This window comes from Bos grunniens, chromosome 9 (genome assembly GCF_055505025.1).
Source record: "Bos grunniens cultivar Pamir isolate PY7600 chromosome 9, Bosgru_T2T1.0, whole genome shotgun sequence".
In the NCBI taxonomy this organism is placed as follows: Eukaryota; Metazoa; Chordata; class Mammalia; order Artiodactyla; family Bovidae; genus Bos; species Bos grunniens.
The window spans coordinates 86,343,512-86,359,136 of record NC_141173.1 but is presented as its reverse complement, the minus strand read 5'-3'; the positions used below and the strand labels follow the sequence as shown (position 1 = coordinate 86,359,136).

At 43.4% G+C, this 15,625-nt stretch overlaps 1 protein-coding gene across 3 annotated transcripts in view; it reads right to left on the bottom strand.

Annotated features, from left to right (window-relative positions):
* Positions 1-15,625, bottom strand: part of SASH1 (SAM and SH3 domain containing 1) — a 586,122-nt gene that overhangs the window by 341,546 nt on the left and 228,951 nt on the right. The window contains exon 1 of one of the 3 annotated variants that reach the window (XM_086318211.1): positions 6,073-6,219. The exons of 1 other annotated variant lie outside the window; for it this stretch is intronic. In XM_086318211.1, coding sequence (XP_086174337.1) covers positions 6,073-6,117 — 45 coding nt within the window. In that variant the 5' untranslated portion in view covers positions 6,118-6,219. Of the gene's footprint in view, positions 1-6,072; positions 6,220-15,625 lie in introns of those variants that run through there. One more of the 3 variants, XM_086318217.1, reaches the window with a different exon arrangement.

The following is a 15,625-nucleotide window of genomic DNA, read 5'->3' as shown; positions in this document are numbered from 1 at the left end:
TTGGGATCTCTTCAGTACACCAGCGTACAATGTTATATCACAGCTGCTATATTTTCAGGTATACTTTTTTTAAAAGTTAAGAAATTGTAATAAAGGGGAAAAGTTAATTATATTCCTTCCTGGAATTCTAAGTAGTAAGCATTTACAATAAAGTAAAATAAAATTACATCAAAGGACCCAGTTGACAAACACTATTACTCTGAATTCCTCCAGGTTCCTGCCTCAGAAACACCTGTTCAAGAGCCTTTTTTTGACTGATGAGCATATTTCCACATGCAGGCCTTTGCCTGCCTCCAGCTTGCCAACCTGTGCTCAGAAAACAAGACTACTGTCCAGACAGGAGGGAAAGCAGGCCCAGAAGTCATAGCAAAGCTCAGTCTCCTCCCCATACCTCATCCCTACCCAACTCTGGGGTAATATCGGAAGACTTATTAACCTCTTCGTGCCTCAGTTTCTCTTTCTGTAAAATGAGAGACTGTTAGATGTGAGTTGTTACTAGTTAGAAATTAATGTCACCTGTCCAGAGGGTCTGATAAGTACTCAAAAATGCAGGGATGGAAGGGTACCCATCCCATCCACAGGGGACAACAGAGCTCAGTCCAGCTGATTATTGCCGCATCTTTTGATTCTTTTTCAAGGAAATATGTTTCTGGATTGTTACATCAAGTCTTCTGAATTTTAAATGTTGGCTTAAAGATTAAAAGAAAGAAAACAGTAAATATAATCTGCAGGTAGAAGGAAATGGCAACCCACTCCAGTGTTCTTGCCTGGAGAATCCCAGGGACGGGGGAGCCTGGTGGGCTGCCGTCTATGGGGTCGCACAGAGTCGGACACGACTGAAGCGACTTAGCAGCAGCAGCAGCAGCAAGTAAAAATAGAACACTTATGTGATCCCTTAAAGTTCTCCACCTCCTTTGATTCAAAATTACCTTTAAAAGCTATTAATACAACTTGCCGGTCGACACATGCAATCTCTTGACTGTCATCAGTCGTGTGCTTATGATGACTTGTCCCCCCTTTCAAACTCTCAGCTGAACTGTATACCTCTTTTTCTCATAGGTAGAAAAGAATGTGAGTCGAATACAACTATGCATATGCATGGCAGAGTTGACCACCTAAAGCAAAGGAGGCTGCCAGGTAACCAGATTTCAGCAGGCAAACTGATATGAATAAAGCCAAGGGGCCAGGGGAGGTGTGAGGGCCAAACTAACCAGAAAGAAACTAGGACAGTGAGTGTGAAGGAGTAAACATGTTTCCCGTCTAGCAACCAGTAGCTAAGAAGGAGAAATGGGAAAATTTATGCACAATGTCATGAAAGGCAGGAGCTTCGAGGGGGCAAAATGTTCCAGGTGCCAGGAGTGTTGCCTAGTGGAGAAAGTTTGTTCTGAGCTCTTAAGATGGGCACTTGAGCCTGGAGACTTTTCTAGAAAAGATTTGGCTAACTCAAGGAACAGGGAAGAAAGTATCAGAAAGCTTTGCTGGCCTTAGAAGTAAATCTAAGAAGAATTACACTTTTCTTTTATCCTAAGCAAAGATAGACTGTTATCTACATAAGATAGCCATAATTTCTCACTTGATGTAGTTTATACCCTACAGGATCCCTTCATCAACCATCAACCTTCATCAGCCATCCCTTCATCATATTTTCCCTCAGAAATATGCATCTTTCTCCCTGCCCAACTTGCACCTCTCTGGTCTGGGACCACTGTCATCTCATGTTTAAGTCCTGTGCTTAGTTGCCCAGTCGTGTCCAGCTCTTTGCAACCCCAGGGACTGTAGCCCACCAGGCTCCTCTGTCCATGGAATTCTCCAGGCAAGAATACTGGAGTGGGTTGCCATACCCTCTTCCAGAGGATCTTCCCAACCCAGGGATCAAACCCAGGTCTCCCACACTGCAGGTGGATTCTTTACCATCTGAGCCACCAGGGAACAACATCTTTCTAGCTAGGTTCCAGAAACTTCAGAGTCCAATCTACTTGGATGGACTAATTTTCTTTAAACGCTGCTTTTATCATACCATTCTACTGTTCCCATACTTTCCATGGCTCCCAAGCCTTAACTTCTCTGCTTGGCCTTCAAGGCTCCCTAGCATCTACTCAATTTGATCTCTCCGCATCCCTCACATGCATTTCCTGCTTGGTCACTAAGTACTGCCTCAACACTGGGGTTTCCACATTCCAGCATTTACCCAACACCACGCCCTTCACCTGGATGCCTGTCCCTCTTCTTTCAAAATCCTGTCCATCCTTCTCCATCTATTTCCTTCATGTAACCTTCTCCAACTCCCCTGCCTTCAGAATCACTGTTCTTTTACTGTGTGAACCACGCACTCTGAAACTCATTTATACATCATTTCACTCTCTAATTGTTTCGTGTACATATAGCTTGTCTCTCAATTATATTTTGACCTTAATGAGTTGAGAGCGTGTCTTCTTCCCCTGTGTTTTCCACAGAAACAGCAGAGTAGGTACAGAAGCCAGACTCAGTGAGCACTTGACCGATGCTTTGTTCAGTTGAGCTCATATGGAGATGCGGATAAATGAGGATGTTAGGTTTGAAAAAAGAAAAACAGTTTGGGGTTTGTGGGTGGTAATGATCACACAGGACTCCGGAGCCAGTTACTACTGTTGACTTCCCCCAAATAACATGTGTGTGTGTATGTGTGTGTGTGTGTGTGTGTGTGTGTGTGTGTGTATGCATGTGTACATAGCGCCCACTGCTGACTGCATCCGCATATTTCATCCATCCTTGCTGAAGTTGGCCTGTAGAACCACTGTGCTAAGTTGTGCTCAGGGCAGGGACCTGGTCTACCAACTGTCCCTGAACAGCATACAACCTTGGGGACTTGAAGTGGCACAGCTTCTGCTGCTGCTGCTGCCATGTGGCTTCAGTCGTGTCCGACTCTGTGCGACCCCATAGACGGCAGCCCACCAGGCTCCCCTGTCCCTGGGATTCTCCAGGCAAGAACACTGGAGTGGGTTGCCATTTCCTTCTCCAATGCATGAAAGTGAAAAGTGAAAGTGAAGTCGCTCAGTCGTGTCCGACTCTCAGCGACCCCAAGGACTGCAGCCTATCAGGCTCCTCCGTCCATGGGATTTTCCAGGCCAGAGTATTGGAGTGGGGTGCCATTGCCTTCTCCAGAAGCTGCACAGACAAGCTCCTAAATCTAAATTTGCAGGGGCTGCTATTATCCTCCTTGAGAGAAGCATTTTCTGTTTATATCCAGCATGGTAGAGAATTTCTAATGACAAAGGCAGCCTGCAAGGAAAAACTCACGGAAAAAAAAAAAAAAAAAAAAAACTCAAACACACTAAGAACAAAGAACAACGAGGGAATTATCCATGGAGGAACAGTTCTGGCCCTTCAGGCTGAGAAGGTTGGGAGCCAATGTCCAACATCATGGATGAAATCACCAGCTTCTGATGGTAGAGCCTTCTATTTCTCACTCTCACACTGCTCAACACTCAGAGAGCGCCAAGCCCATCATTACGTCTCTTCGTCCCATCATTATGTCTCACCATCAACGCAACTAAGATAACACCCTGCTGACCACAGAGACATTGGGCACATTAATTATGATAGAAAGACACTGTGAAAATGCACCAAGCACTCCAAACTCCATTTCTGTTGATGCACACAGGCCTCCAAGTAGCCACTGGATCACATGAGGTTAAGTCCCTCCTTCCCTGTTCCTGGCTGCCTGAGTTGGCAGGTATTTCACCTATGGCACAGTCTGGAAGGAAGGAGAGACTGGTGAGCAGCTGCCAGCAACCTAAGGCAGTCTTGGGGGCTGCTGGCCTCACGGTAAGTGGCCACCCACTTGCCAAGGGAACTGGTGACAATATGCAGTGGCCAAGACGGAGCCAGGGACTGAAGAACTTCCAAAAGAGGAGAGAATTTTCAAAATGGGAGTTTGAGTGATCAAGGTTGAACAGAACAATAGGTGAGCTTTTATTTGCATGATAGGTGTTTTCTGAACAGTTCTGATATTCTCTCATGTGACTGACTGTATCTTTCCTGGGAACCTCCTTGGGTGAGGGCCTGGGGTGTCTGAGTGTGAAGGACCAATACCTGCATCTTACCCACCCTGGAACCCATCAGAGCCTGCTGCTCCCTCAGCTCCTAGCCCCGTGGAGCAGAGATATCCCTTCCTGCCCTGAGAACGTGCAGCAAAAAGCCTTAAAAAAATTTTTTTTAGCTTGTCAAAATGAGCTCCTAATAAAAACTAAGGCATTTAAACAATCAAAATATTACAAGAGCATAGAAATAGTTCAGTCTCCAGAATACAACTGATATGCTTTGCTAAGTGAATGACTTGGATGTCTCAAAAGCTTGACTGTTAATCTCAAAATTGTGCCTTTTTAGCTATGTCTGGGAACAGTATAGTAATTTTTACCTTCCTTTCTCCAAAGATATACAACATGGCTTGCCAGCTGAGATACAGCATGAAAACCCAAGACACCAGGCACAATGAGCATTCTTTAACGGACAGAAGTGATTATTCAAAAAGCAATGTTTTAATTTGTTCTTGGAGTCAACTTTATGTCATAAAAGAAGGTAAGACAGGACATGCTGACAGGAAAAGGACAGGGGGGTCACGTTGCTGCCACCAGAAGAGAATTTGTTATTCCAATCTTAAAAGTCCCCTATTTTTCAAAAACAGACTCACAGACTTAGAGAACAAACTTATGGTTGCCAGCGGGTAAGATGGGGAAAGGAATAGTTAGGGAGTTTGTGATTTACATGTACACACTACGGTATTTAAAATGGATAACCAACAAGGTCCTACTGGATAGAGCAAGGAAGTCTGCTCAATGTTATGTGGCAGCCTGGATGGGAGGGGAGTTTGGGGGAGGATACATACATGTATATATATATTACTGAGTCCCTTCACTGTCCATATGCTGTCCATCACCACATTGTTAATTGGCCATACTCCAATATAAAATAAAAAGTTTTTTAAAATCCCAAATTTTGCAACAGAATCTTCTATTTCCAATGAAGTTCAAATTCACATAGAGAAGAAAAGTGAAAGAAAGTGAAGTCGCTCAGTTGTGTCCGACTCTTTGCGAACCCATGGACTGTAGCCCGCCAGGCTCCTCCATCCATGGGATTTTCCAGGCTCCTCCATCCATGGGATTTTCCAGGCAAGAGCATTGGAGTGGGTTGCCATTTCCTTCTCCAGGGGATTTTCCCAATCCAGGGATTGAACCCGGGTCTACCCGCATTATAGGCAGATGCTTTACCATCTGAGCCACCAGGGAAGATCCCATTAGAAAAGATAAAACCCAATAAAATGTTATACCATGGAGCAGAGAGATATACTAACTGAGAAAGCACAGTGCTGGGAGTTAGGGTCCAGGATCTTGTAGCCCGACTCTGGGTTCTCCAAGTAGGGGAACTTCACTTTACTCAACTATAAAATAGGATGGTCAGTCAAGGTTTCCAAGGCCTTGGAACCTGTGTCATTCTGTGAGGCTTTCAGAACTTGACCAATTCATTTGAAGTCAACTCAGTAGTTCTCAGTGACATAAAAGGCAATAGAAGGTCTGAATATGCCCAGTTCATTAATTATAAAAATTAGCTTTAGACACTAGTATGCTCCTTTACCATGCTCTTCTGATTATGGTATATATTATGATCATTATATATACATACACATACACATGTATTTATATAATCCTAAATGAGGTATATTTAAGGAAAATCAAAAGAAATCATCCAACTCAGAGTTCCAAGAAATGGTTCATCTGTGTTAAAAGCCTAGTTTGATGTTATAATTCCTTTCTGTCAGCAAGTCATGTTGCTTCAATAAGGTCATGTCTTGCATGCCCACAAGCTCTTCAGTATGGTTCATCAATAAAATTAGAAACATTTACACCCAAACAGTTCATCCAAAGTCATTTATCACTAATACCATTTGGTATGTAGAAGGCATGTTTCACTTTAAAATAATGAGCAAGGCTCCAGTCCTTTGATTATAAATTCCCCTTTCATCTTAATTTTATGAAAAGCCACAAGGAAAATGCCCAGCGTGATGCCCTTGATATTTAAATACTTCGTTCCACTTACCATTAGTCTGCTCCAAAACTCAGCCTCCCTTGCAAAATGCTCCATATTGAAGGGATAAATTTCGTGTTCTGCCTTGTCAAACGTGTCACTTGGACGGCTCCAGTGACTGAGCACAGGGAAACAAGCATTTCAGCCGAGCTGCCTTCATAATATTGACGGTTTGCCTTCTCTCCTCGCTGGAAGTCTTGAGAGAAATGGAATTTACATACGTTGGGATGAGATGGGTGCGGACATTTCTCATAATTATGATTCAAAATCGAGTTATGTTGCGTTCAGGGAGATAATAATATAACTCAAAGAAGAAAAGTATCCCCTAGCATTACTGCCACTTAAGACAGGACAACTCCTATTGCCTTGTGCCAGTGTACCACACCCAGTCTCTGTGCCAAGAACAACCTACAGTGGGTGGTGTCAGCTTCTTCTTGCATCTTTTTTCAAGGCAGACTCTAGTAACTATGAACCTTTCAGCTCACTTGAAAGTGTGCACAGTGACCCAAGAGTAGACATCTGGAATGCAAGTATAAGGTTGTAAGGTCAGAGAGAAAGCTTTGACAATCTTCTGGGTGAAATTAACCAAAATCGACTACTACATGATTCACTCTGTGTGTGCTCTATTAGAACAGGTAAAGCATGATTTTTAAACAACCACATAAAGATGTAAGTGCATATAATAGTCTCACATTTTTTTCTTAGGAGAGATTGGAGAAGAAATAACTTCCTTAAACTGTCCCAGAGACTTGGGTCAGTGGTTGTCATCATAGGCGTAATTAGGACATGAGACATTCCTGTTTTAATCAGTTCTGACTATTCTAATGGCCAGAGGTTTAACCCCTCCTACCCATCATTTTTGCTAGCTGAAAAAAGAAGGAAAAGAAAAGTCTTGATAAAGATTGATGGCAGAGACCTGGAAGAACTGAAGTTCTTTCTTTCTGGGGTTGTTTGATCTTTACATGTTCAATGAACGTTTTCTGGATATTTACACCTAATGAAGTTGTCAAAGCTTCTGATGAAAAGCAAGATGAAAGTGCACAAACTGCATGCCTTTTGATAAACCTTCCCTTGAGTGTTCTAACAACACGTCCTTCCTTTGCAGTTTCTAATTACACAGGACTTAATGAGCAGTGGCCCTTTACAGTAAACCAGACTGTGGTCAACCGCTGAGCTTTACTTCCAAAGCCTGGGGTGAGAAATCAGAAGCCAACATCCTGCTGTTCTGACATGAAACGAACTACTTTGACAGTTATTCTCTTGCAGGAAAACTTTCCCCTCCTCATTTTAATATGGGTAGGGCTTTCTAAAACGCTTCGTTTTTATAAGAGTTTTACCCTAGAAGGCAGTTATTTATCTCTGGTAAATTTTCTCCATTTCTTTTGTGCCCCAGATTAGTTTCAACTTCGTCAGATTAACTGCTTAAATATTAAAAAAAAATATATTGACAAACCAAGGGACCTGGGGAAATGGAAAGCTGGTCAAAGAAGAGCTACTTTGCAAGAGAAGAAAGATGATTTTGATGGAGAAATATGTAAAACTACTTGTGTATTTTTCTCCCCCTGGAAGCCCTGAGGAGGGCTACACATAGGGTGACTATTCCATGAACTTGTTCTGTGGGTCCTGCCTCACAGCTCAGCCCTTCTCTTAACTGCTGGTGTTTGTGGCCAGGGTGAGTCATCTGAACACCGAGCAACTTTTCCAAACATGTGAAGCAACTCTGGCAGAGAGGTTTCTTTGCAGCTGGTGAAATCTGATGCTCATTTCACCAAGCATGGGGATACCTACTTTTGTAAAATAGATATGCTTGTGAAAAACTATACACAAACCCACGATTCTCAATTAAGTCCTATTTTTTAAAAACTCAAGGGCATCTAGATACTTAAGGGTATCCAAGGCACATCCCCATATAAGAGGGAAACAACTTTTGCTTTAAAACCATCTGCCACATGAATGTTTACAAGTGTGGGGTTTTATATATGGCATTGTCTTAAACTGAGCGGCACTACTTCAGCCTGCTTGGCCTGTGACTGACCCAACTAATAATGTCACTGGAACAGAAAACTGACTCTACAGGCATGTCTTGGTCACCTTTTTCACAGAGAGTGGTTGTGAGAGCTTTCTTGAGTATTAGTGAGTTTTACTCATCTCCAAACAATTCACAAGAGAAAGAGGATGCAAAGTTAGTTTACATTTTCCAACAAATTAAACTGACATAAAGGGCAGTCTGTAAAGGATGAACAGGGATGCCTTCCACTCTGTTGCACAAATACAGTGAGTGGAGGACCAGAGTCTTCTCTTGTAAAAGGTTCACCCCCCTTTGTCTTGAAGAATTGTCAGTCTCACACGTGGAGTGCAATGCTGTGTTGAGTGCTACCACACACACTCCTAACCAAGTTTGGAGGTTTGAATTTAGGATTATTTCTCTCTCTCACTCACTGTATCCTTTCTGTTCACCTCTCTGTCTCTGTGTCTCATCTTACCATGGCAGAAGCCAGACCCAGCGGCAGGATTTCCTGGCTTTTGTTTTTGAAGAATCTGACTCCCAAAGAGAAGATTGCATCTGAAGGAAGGAGCAGAACGTCTTTGAGAAACAAGTCTGGGAATAGAGACAGGTTCCAAGTTCCCAGGGAAGGGTGAGTTCCTGGCCTTGCCCTGGGGAAGCAGAGTGCTCCGGGGAGGAAGAGTCAGGTGTGTCTTCGGACGAGGGCTTCCCTGGTGGCTCAGACAGTAAAGAATCCACCTGCCAATGCCAGAGTCTTGGGTTTGATCCCTGGTTCAGTAGGATCCCCTGGAGAAGGAAATGGCTACCCACTCCAGTAGCCTTGCCTGGAAAATCCCATGGACAGAGAAGTCTGGTGGGCCACAGTCCATGGGGTTGCAAAGAGTCTGACATCACTGAGCAATGAACACTTTCATGGAGCAGAAGCTATAGGACTGGGACTCACAGCTGCTACAAAGATCCTCATGACTCAGCGGGGCATGGGAGCAGTCCTTCCAGGACTACTGGAAGTCTAGGGAGTGCTGGGGGCCTGGGTGGCGGGGTTTCAGTGAGACCATGACAGACCCCACCACCAAGGCCCCTCGCCATTCTGGGCATCGTGGACTCCTTCGCAAATCTGGCGAAGTCCTGGGAAGGAGAGGAAAGCCCAAGAAAGGCAAAAACGAGATGCATCTGGGGGCTCAAAGTTGTTTTAAAGGAAATATCAGGTTGGCCAAATAGGTGGGTCAGGTTTTTCCACATGCTCTTAGGGAAAAAAAATCTGGATTTTTTGGCCAGCCTAATACAAGTCACACTTCGTCCTCACTTGAGTTTGATGACAAGGGTTTGTATCAACTACTCATTCTGATGCCAAGCACTGTGGTGAGACCTTGGAAAGTCTGCCATTTTTTCTCTGTAGGCAGATGGAGTCATATCTCTAGTGTGACAACTAGAGAACTAGATAAACCCGTGTGCAATGTTACTCCTGGATTCAAGGTCACCTGCAAGCCTACGCTCCTTGGGAATCACCTTGACCTTCACCGTTGGCCTCTAGGGTGGGAAGCTTCCTGCTGTTGCTTCCTGGCTCTGCAAAGGTAAGAGGCACAGGTTGAAACAACAGATGCGGAAATTTCTCAGTTAGAAGTGGTTATTGTGTTCACTGTGATTTGAGCTTTTGGACCATAGAAGACAGAAAGCACATCTTGACCAAATAAAATTCTGCGACAGAGAAAAAGATCCATTTAGGATCAGTTATCCAAGGCCCCCTAGGATATACTTAGCCTGGCACACTCACCCCATAATTCGACCTGGCCTTTCTCTTCCAATGTTAAGTATGGCAGTTCCTGAAATTTATTGTACATACTGCCTACGTCTGTTACCAAATAGTTTCTGGGACCATTGACAGATGCAATTAAAAAATAAAAAATTTAAAAAAAGCTCCGCCACATGGGTTGGAACCTATCTGACAGCGTAAAATAAGACATTCCTCAGTCTTTCCTGAATAACCCATTTGTTGTTGCTCAGTCGCTAAGTCGTGTCTGACTCTTTGTGACCCCATGAACCGTAGCACTCCAGGCTTCCCTGTCCTTCACCATCTCCCAGAGTTTGCTCAGACTCGTGTCCATTGAGTCGATGATTCCATCCAACCATCTCATCATAAGTTGCCCCCTTCTCTTCTTGCCAGAATCAAGGTCTTTTCCAATGAATTGGCTCTTCGCATCTCATGGCCAGAGTATTGAAACTTCAGTTTCAGTATCAGTCCTTCCAATGAACACCCAGGACTCATTTCCTTTAGGATGGACTGGTTGGATCTCCTTGCAGTCCAAGGGGCTCTCAAGAGTCTTCTCCAGCACCACAGTTTGAAAGCATCAATTCTTCAGTGCTCAGCCTTCTTTATGGTCCAACTCTCAAAGTGTGAATAGAGTAAACATGCCAAATCTTTAGGTGAACACCAAAAGCTGATGGAAGATGTGAATCCCCAGTCTAGGACGCACACACACAGACCAGGGGGTGCCTTCTGTATCCTCAGAAGGAAGCTGTGCAGAGCACACGGACAAGAGAGGAGGGGTCATGAATGGCCTAGGTTGGGTGGATAATAAACTGTGTGGTGGGACTATGTCTTCATTGTAATTGGCTGTTTCTGCAAACAGCATAAGGACATAGCAACTGTCCCGTTGCTATGGTTGGCTGCATCTTGTCCTGCATCAAGCAGCCCCCGGGAGCACTACAGGGTCCCTTAGGCATGGAAAGCTGGTTCATTTTCTTGTGTCTGTCATTAGGAGATGGTGAGAGAGGCCAGGAAATGGCAAGCAGTAGGAGGTGAGACTCTTTTCCCGCTGAGCAAACAGAGGGAAAGCACAGGCAGAGGCTGGAAGGAAGAGTGTAGGGGTGTTTACAGCCTTATGTGGGCACTGGCCATGAAGGGTCTCTGAAGGGAAAGGAGAAAGGAGAGGAATGCTTATGTGTCATGCACATTTCTTGCTTCCTCTACGGTCTAAAGAGTGATTTAGACCTAGCAAGCCTGGCAGGAGTGTGTGAATCTTGTCTGGACACAAATCCAATTTCGAGTGCATTTAAGGCAACCCTGCAGACTCTAATCTAATCTCAGGATCAGAATGAACTACCAGCCTGTGAATAGCAAGTGCTTGAAGAGTTCCTTGCTATGGCTAAGAAGAGGGGAAAAGACAGAAAGATGTTGAACTCCATTTCCTGCACATGCATGCCATGTGCCTAGAATTTCATAGATGTTTGCATTCATCACCTTTAGAACCCTGGGAGGTAGACATTATTATTAATACCTGTGTTTTGCTGAAGAGGAAACCGAGGTTCAGAGACTTGCCTGGATTCCTTATGGGATTCTCCACTCACTCAGCAGTTAGCAGTTGTTGTAATAGTGAAATTAGTGGAAATGTTTGAAGTGGCAGTGAAGACCGAAACCTCAATATGTGTGAGGAGTTTCACGTATTTATTTCACTTAATTGTCCAAAAACCAAGCAAGGTCTCATTCCAATTTTGCAAATGAAGAGTCTCAGGATGTTTGGGGGGGGGGCACAGTTTTGAGAGCATTAGCCCGCTGTGGCCCCCTTTGCCTGGCAAAGCAATAAAGTTATCCTTGTGAAAATTTAGTTCCCTACTAGGGATTGAACCTATGTCCTCAGCACAGAGAGGACCATTGGACTGCCAGGGAATTTCGTCTCAGAATGTTTTAATACCATGACCTTGGTCATTCAGATATTGAGTCAGGATTTAAACCCAGGATGATTTACTTCAAAGTTCATTGTATCATGTCACTTTTTTCTCTTAAAGTTGTAAATAACCACATAGTTTCATAAAGAGAAGGCAAAAAAAAAAAAAAGTTAAACAGAGAATAATACCCAAGAGGGCCTTGGATAAAAAGTTGGTAAAAGTTGCCATGTGCTAGAGCCACAAAGATACAAAAAAGGCCTACCTCTATGTTAGAAAGTCAATTATTTTATATAAACATGAAAACTGTGCTATGGTTAAACAGTGATTGGCCATAGCTGAAAGCTAGAAAAGAATAAATATTTATACCATCTGCCTGATGTTTCTTTGCTTATTAATTCAAATTTCTTTATAGCTTGTTCTCAACTATATCTCATTGTTTAAAATATAAAAGTTAGTGACAGATTCATTTAAAAAACTGGAAAAGGTATTGCTCTCAGTTAGTCATGCCTAGACAATGTGAGTGTCAGGACATGAGGTCCTGGGTACCACGGCCTATCTAGGGCAGTCTACCTTGGATGGTAAGCCAGAATACGTTTCTCGAACTCTACAAGCCAGATCTACATGAGAGTGGATGGTGGCTTCTGACAGACACAGCAGCCCTGAGCTCACCTCCCGGGCCACTCCTGCCAGGGGCATGCCAGGGCCCATCCCTGGTCACAGTCTTTGGGCATATCCGTTTGCTATCCTGTTTTCTCCTCTTATTCCCTCCCTTGGAAGAAAAAAAAAGTGAAAGTAATCATAAAGTAAGCCACCTTCTGTTTAGAAACATTTTTTTTGTTGTTGTTCCTGATGATCTCAAAATATTTTTCTGGAATCATATCTCCCCATATGAAATGTCAAGCAAGATGCAATATTTTGCATGTTCTGACAGGATCTACATTTCTTGGCAATAGTTGCTTAGTAGATTAACACCAAATTTATAATCGATTCTTAGCAATTATACAGAATTCTAGAGTATAACTGGATCTCATCTTGTGTTGCCACAATCCTCTTGCTTTCACGTTTTGCACAAACCCTCTTTCTTATGGGCAAAGATAGGACTTTGAATCTCCAATTCCTCCTAATGTTTGACAATATAGATACCCTGTGTTTCATAGAAACGTCTCATAGCACGGGCTTCCCAGGTGGCTTATTAGTAGAGAACCTGCCTGCCAAGGCTGGAGACGTAGGATATACAGGTTGGATCCTTGGGTTGGAAAGATCCCCTGGAGCAGGAAATGGCAACCCACTCCAGTATTCTTGCCTGGGAAATTCCACGGAGAGAGGAGCCTGATGGGCTACAGTCCCTAGGGTCACAGAGAGTCGGACATGACTGAGCACGCATGCTCTAATGGCAAATATAAAGCAAAAAAATAGTTCATTGGTTTCATCCCAGTACCCAGTGTATTTTCCTAGGCCGTCACTTCAAGTGTCAACATATTGGAACCACAATGACATCGTTTACCACCTGGCTAAATTTACACCAAAATCAGACTTTAATATGTGCCAAAGGAATTCTGACATATACTTTCTGTCCTCTGAGCTCCACTGATTCTTTTTTGGCCCTTCACTATTTCATTTGCGCTAAAGTACCACACATACATACGAAGTACATATTGCAAAGAAAATTAAGGTGGAGTGTGGAGCTAAACCATAAAAAACAGAATCCTAAAAATTGATCAGCTTGTCACTGCCAAAGGTCATTTTCTAGGTGGAATATCCTGCTTTTATCAGATGTTAGTGTTCATTATTGGAAAGTTCTAATTAATAGTACATATTTCTTAAATATGTTGATTTAAAACCAACACCTGGAAATACTCAAGAGAAGACATGGTTGTTTTTTGGTAGTTAGAAGTCAAGCTAATGGAGAAAAGGGAACCCTTTTACACTGTTGGTGGGAATGCAAACTAGTACAGCCACTATGGAGAACAGTGTGGAGATTCCTTAAAAAACTGGAAATAGAACTGCCTTATGATCCAGCAATCCCACTGCTGGGCATACACACTGAGGAAACCAGAAGGGAAAGAGACACGTGTACCCCAATGTTCATCGCAGCACTGTTTATAATAGCCAGGACATGGAAGCAACCTAGATGTCCATCAGCAGATGAATGGATAAGAAAGCTATGGTATATATACACAATGGAGTATTACTCAGCCATTAAAAGAAAACATTTGAATCAGTTCTAATGAGGTAGATGAAACTGGAGCCTATTATACAGAGTGAAGTAAGCCAGAAGGAAAAACACCAATACAGTATACTAACGCATATGTATGGAATTTAGAAAGACGGTAACAATAACCCTGTGTACAAGACAGCAAAAGAGACACTAATGTATAGAACAGTCTTATGGACTCTATGGGAGAGGGAGAGGGTGGGAAGATTTGGGAGAATGGCATTGAAACATGTAAAATATCATGTATGAAATGAGATGCCAGTCCAGGTTCGATGCATGATACTGGATGCTTGGGGCTAGTGCACTGGGATGACCCAGAGGGATGATATGGGGAGGGAGGAGGGAGGAGGGTTCAGGATGGGGAACACATGTATACCTGTGGTGGATTCATTTTGATATTTGGCAAAACTAATACAATTATGTAAAGTTTAAAAATAAAATAAAATTAAAAAGCAAAAAAAAAAAAGTGGCAGGGAAATTGTCTATGAAAAAAAAAATCTAGAAGAAAAATAAATAAATAAATAAATAAATAAATTTTTTAAAGAGATTTCCCTGGTGGTCCAGTGGTTAAGAATCTGCCTTGACACCTTTGCTCAGTCAGAGCTTTGGTCCCCGTGTCTTGCTTTCTCTCTCTCTCTCAGGCTAATTCTTTGGAGCGCAGGGACCTGTCGTGCTCATTCTCCTGCCTAGGCTTCTAAGACCCTCCTGAGAAGGCGCACTGTGCCTTCACCCCCCTCAAGAGGGTGCCAGGTGCCTTCATGAGCGACACAAGCCCTGTGTCAAGGGCTTTATTGGTTTTCCATGTAAACCAAGGAATATCAGCCTCTTTCTCTCTCTCTTTTACTTTCTTATCATCAACTCCAGACCACCAGGTTCTGGTCCATTAAAGGACCTCAACAAGTGGTGCCCGAACAGGAGCCTGGTACACGTGGCAGATTCGGACAGAGTGACCTCAGTAGCCTATTGGGGCCGATTAACTGGAATCATCACTGTCCAGTGAAATATCTACAGCAATTGCCCAGCAAGTTTGAACTGGAGGGGGAAAGTGCATTTCCAAGTATTAGGGGCACAGGGTTTGACAGGTGGCACTAGTGGTAAAGAATCTGCCAAGAGACTCAGGTTCGACCCCTGGGTTGGAAAGATCTCCTGGAGGAGGAAATGACAACCCACTCCAATATTCTTGCCTGTAAAACTCCAGGAACAGAGGAGCCCGGTGGCCTACAGTCCAGTGTATTGCAAAGAGTTGGACACAACTGAGCAACTGAACACACACGTGTACACAGACTCTTCCCCACCCCACTCCTCTTGGTCAAATGGATGTTCTGGGAAGGTTATCCTGAGAGAGGAGGTCATATCAGGAGGGTGGCTGATGGAGGCTGCCTGAGGCAGCTGCGAGAGAGTGGCAGAACTGGAAAGACCTGGGTGTTGCTAAAGTTAAATTGTTTGGGTATCTGTGAAGGAACTTGACAGGTTATTTCTATGCTTCACAATCCCCTTCCGAACTTCATGACAAATGTGAATGGTAATCCAAACAAAAGGAGGGAAGGGATGGGAACAGAGTTTCCCTCTTTAACTTTTCTTGATTTATTTAAAGCTTTATTGGGATAAATGGGATGAAATGGAAAACGGAAAAAAAAAAAATCAACGGACATTGTACTTGAAAACAAATTTTCTCCTGTAAT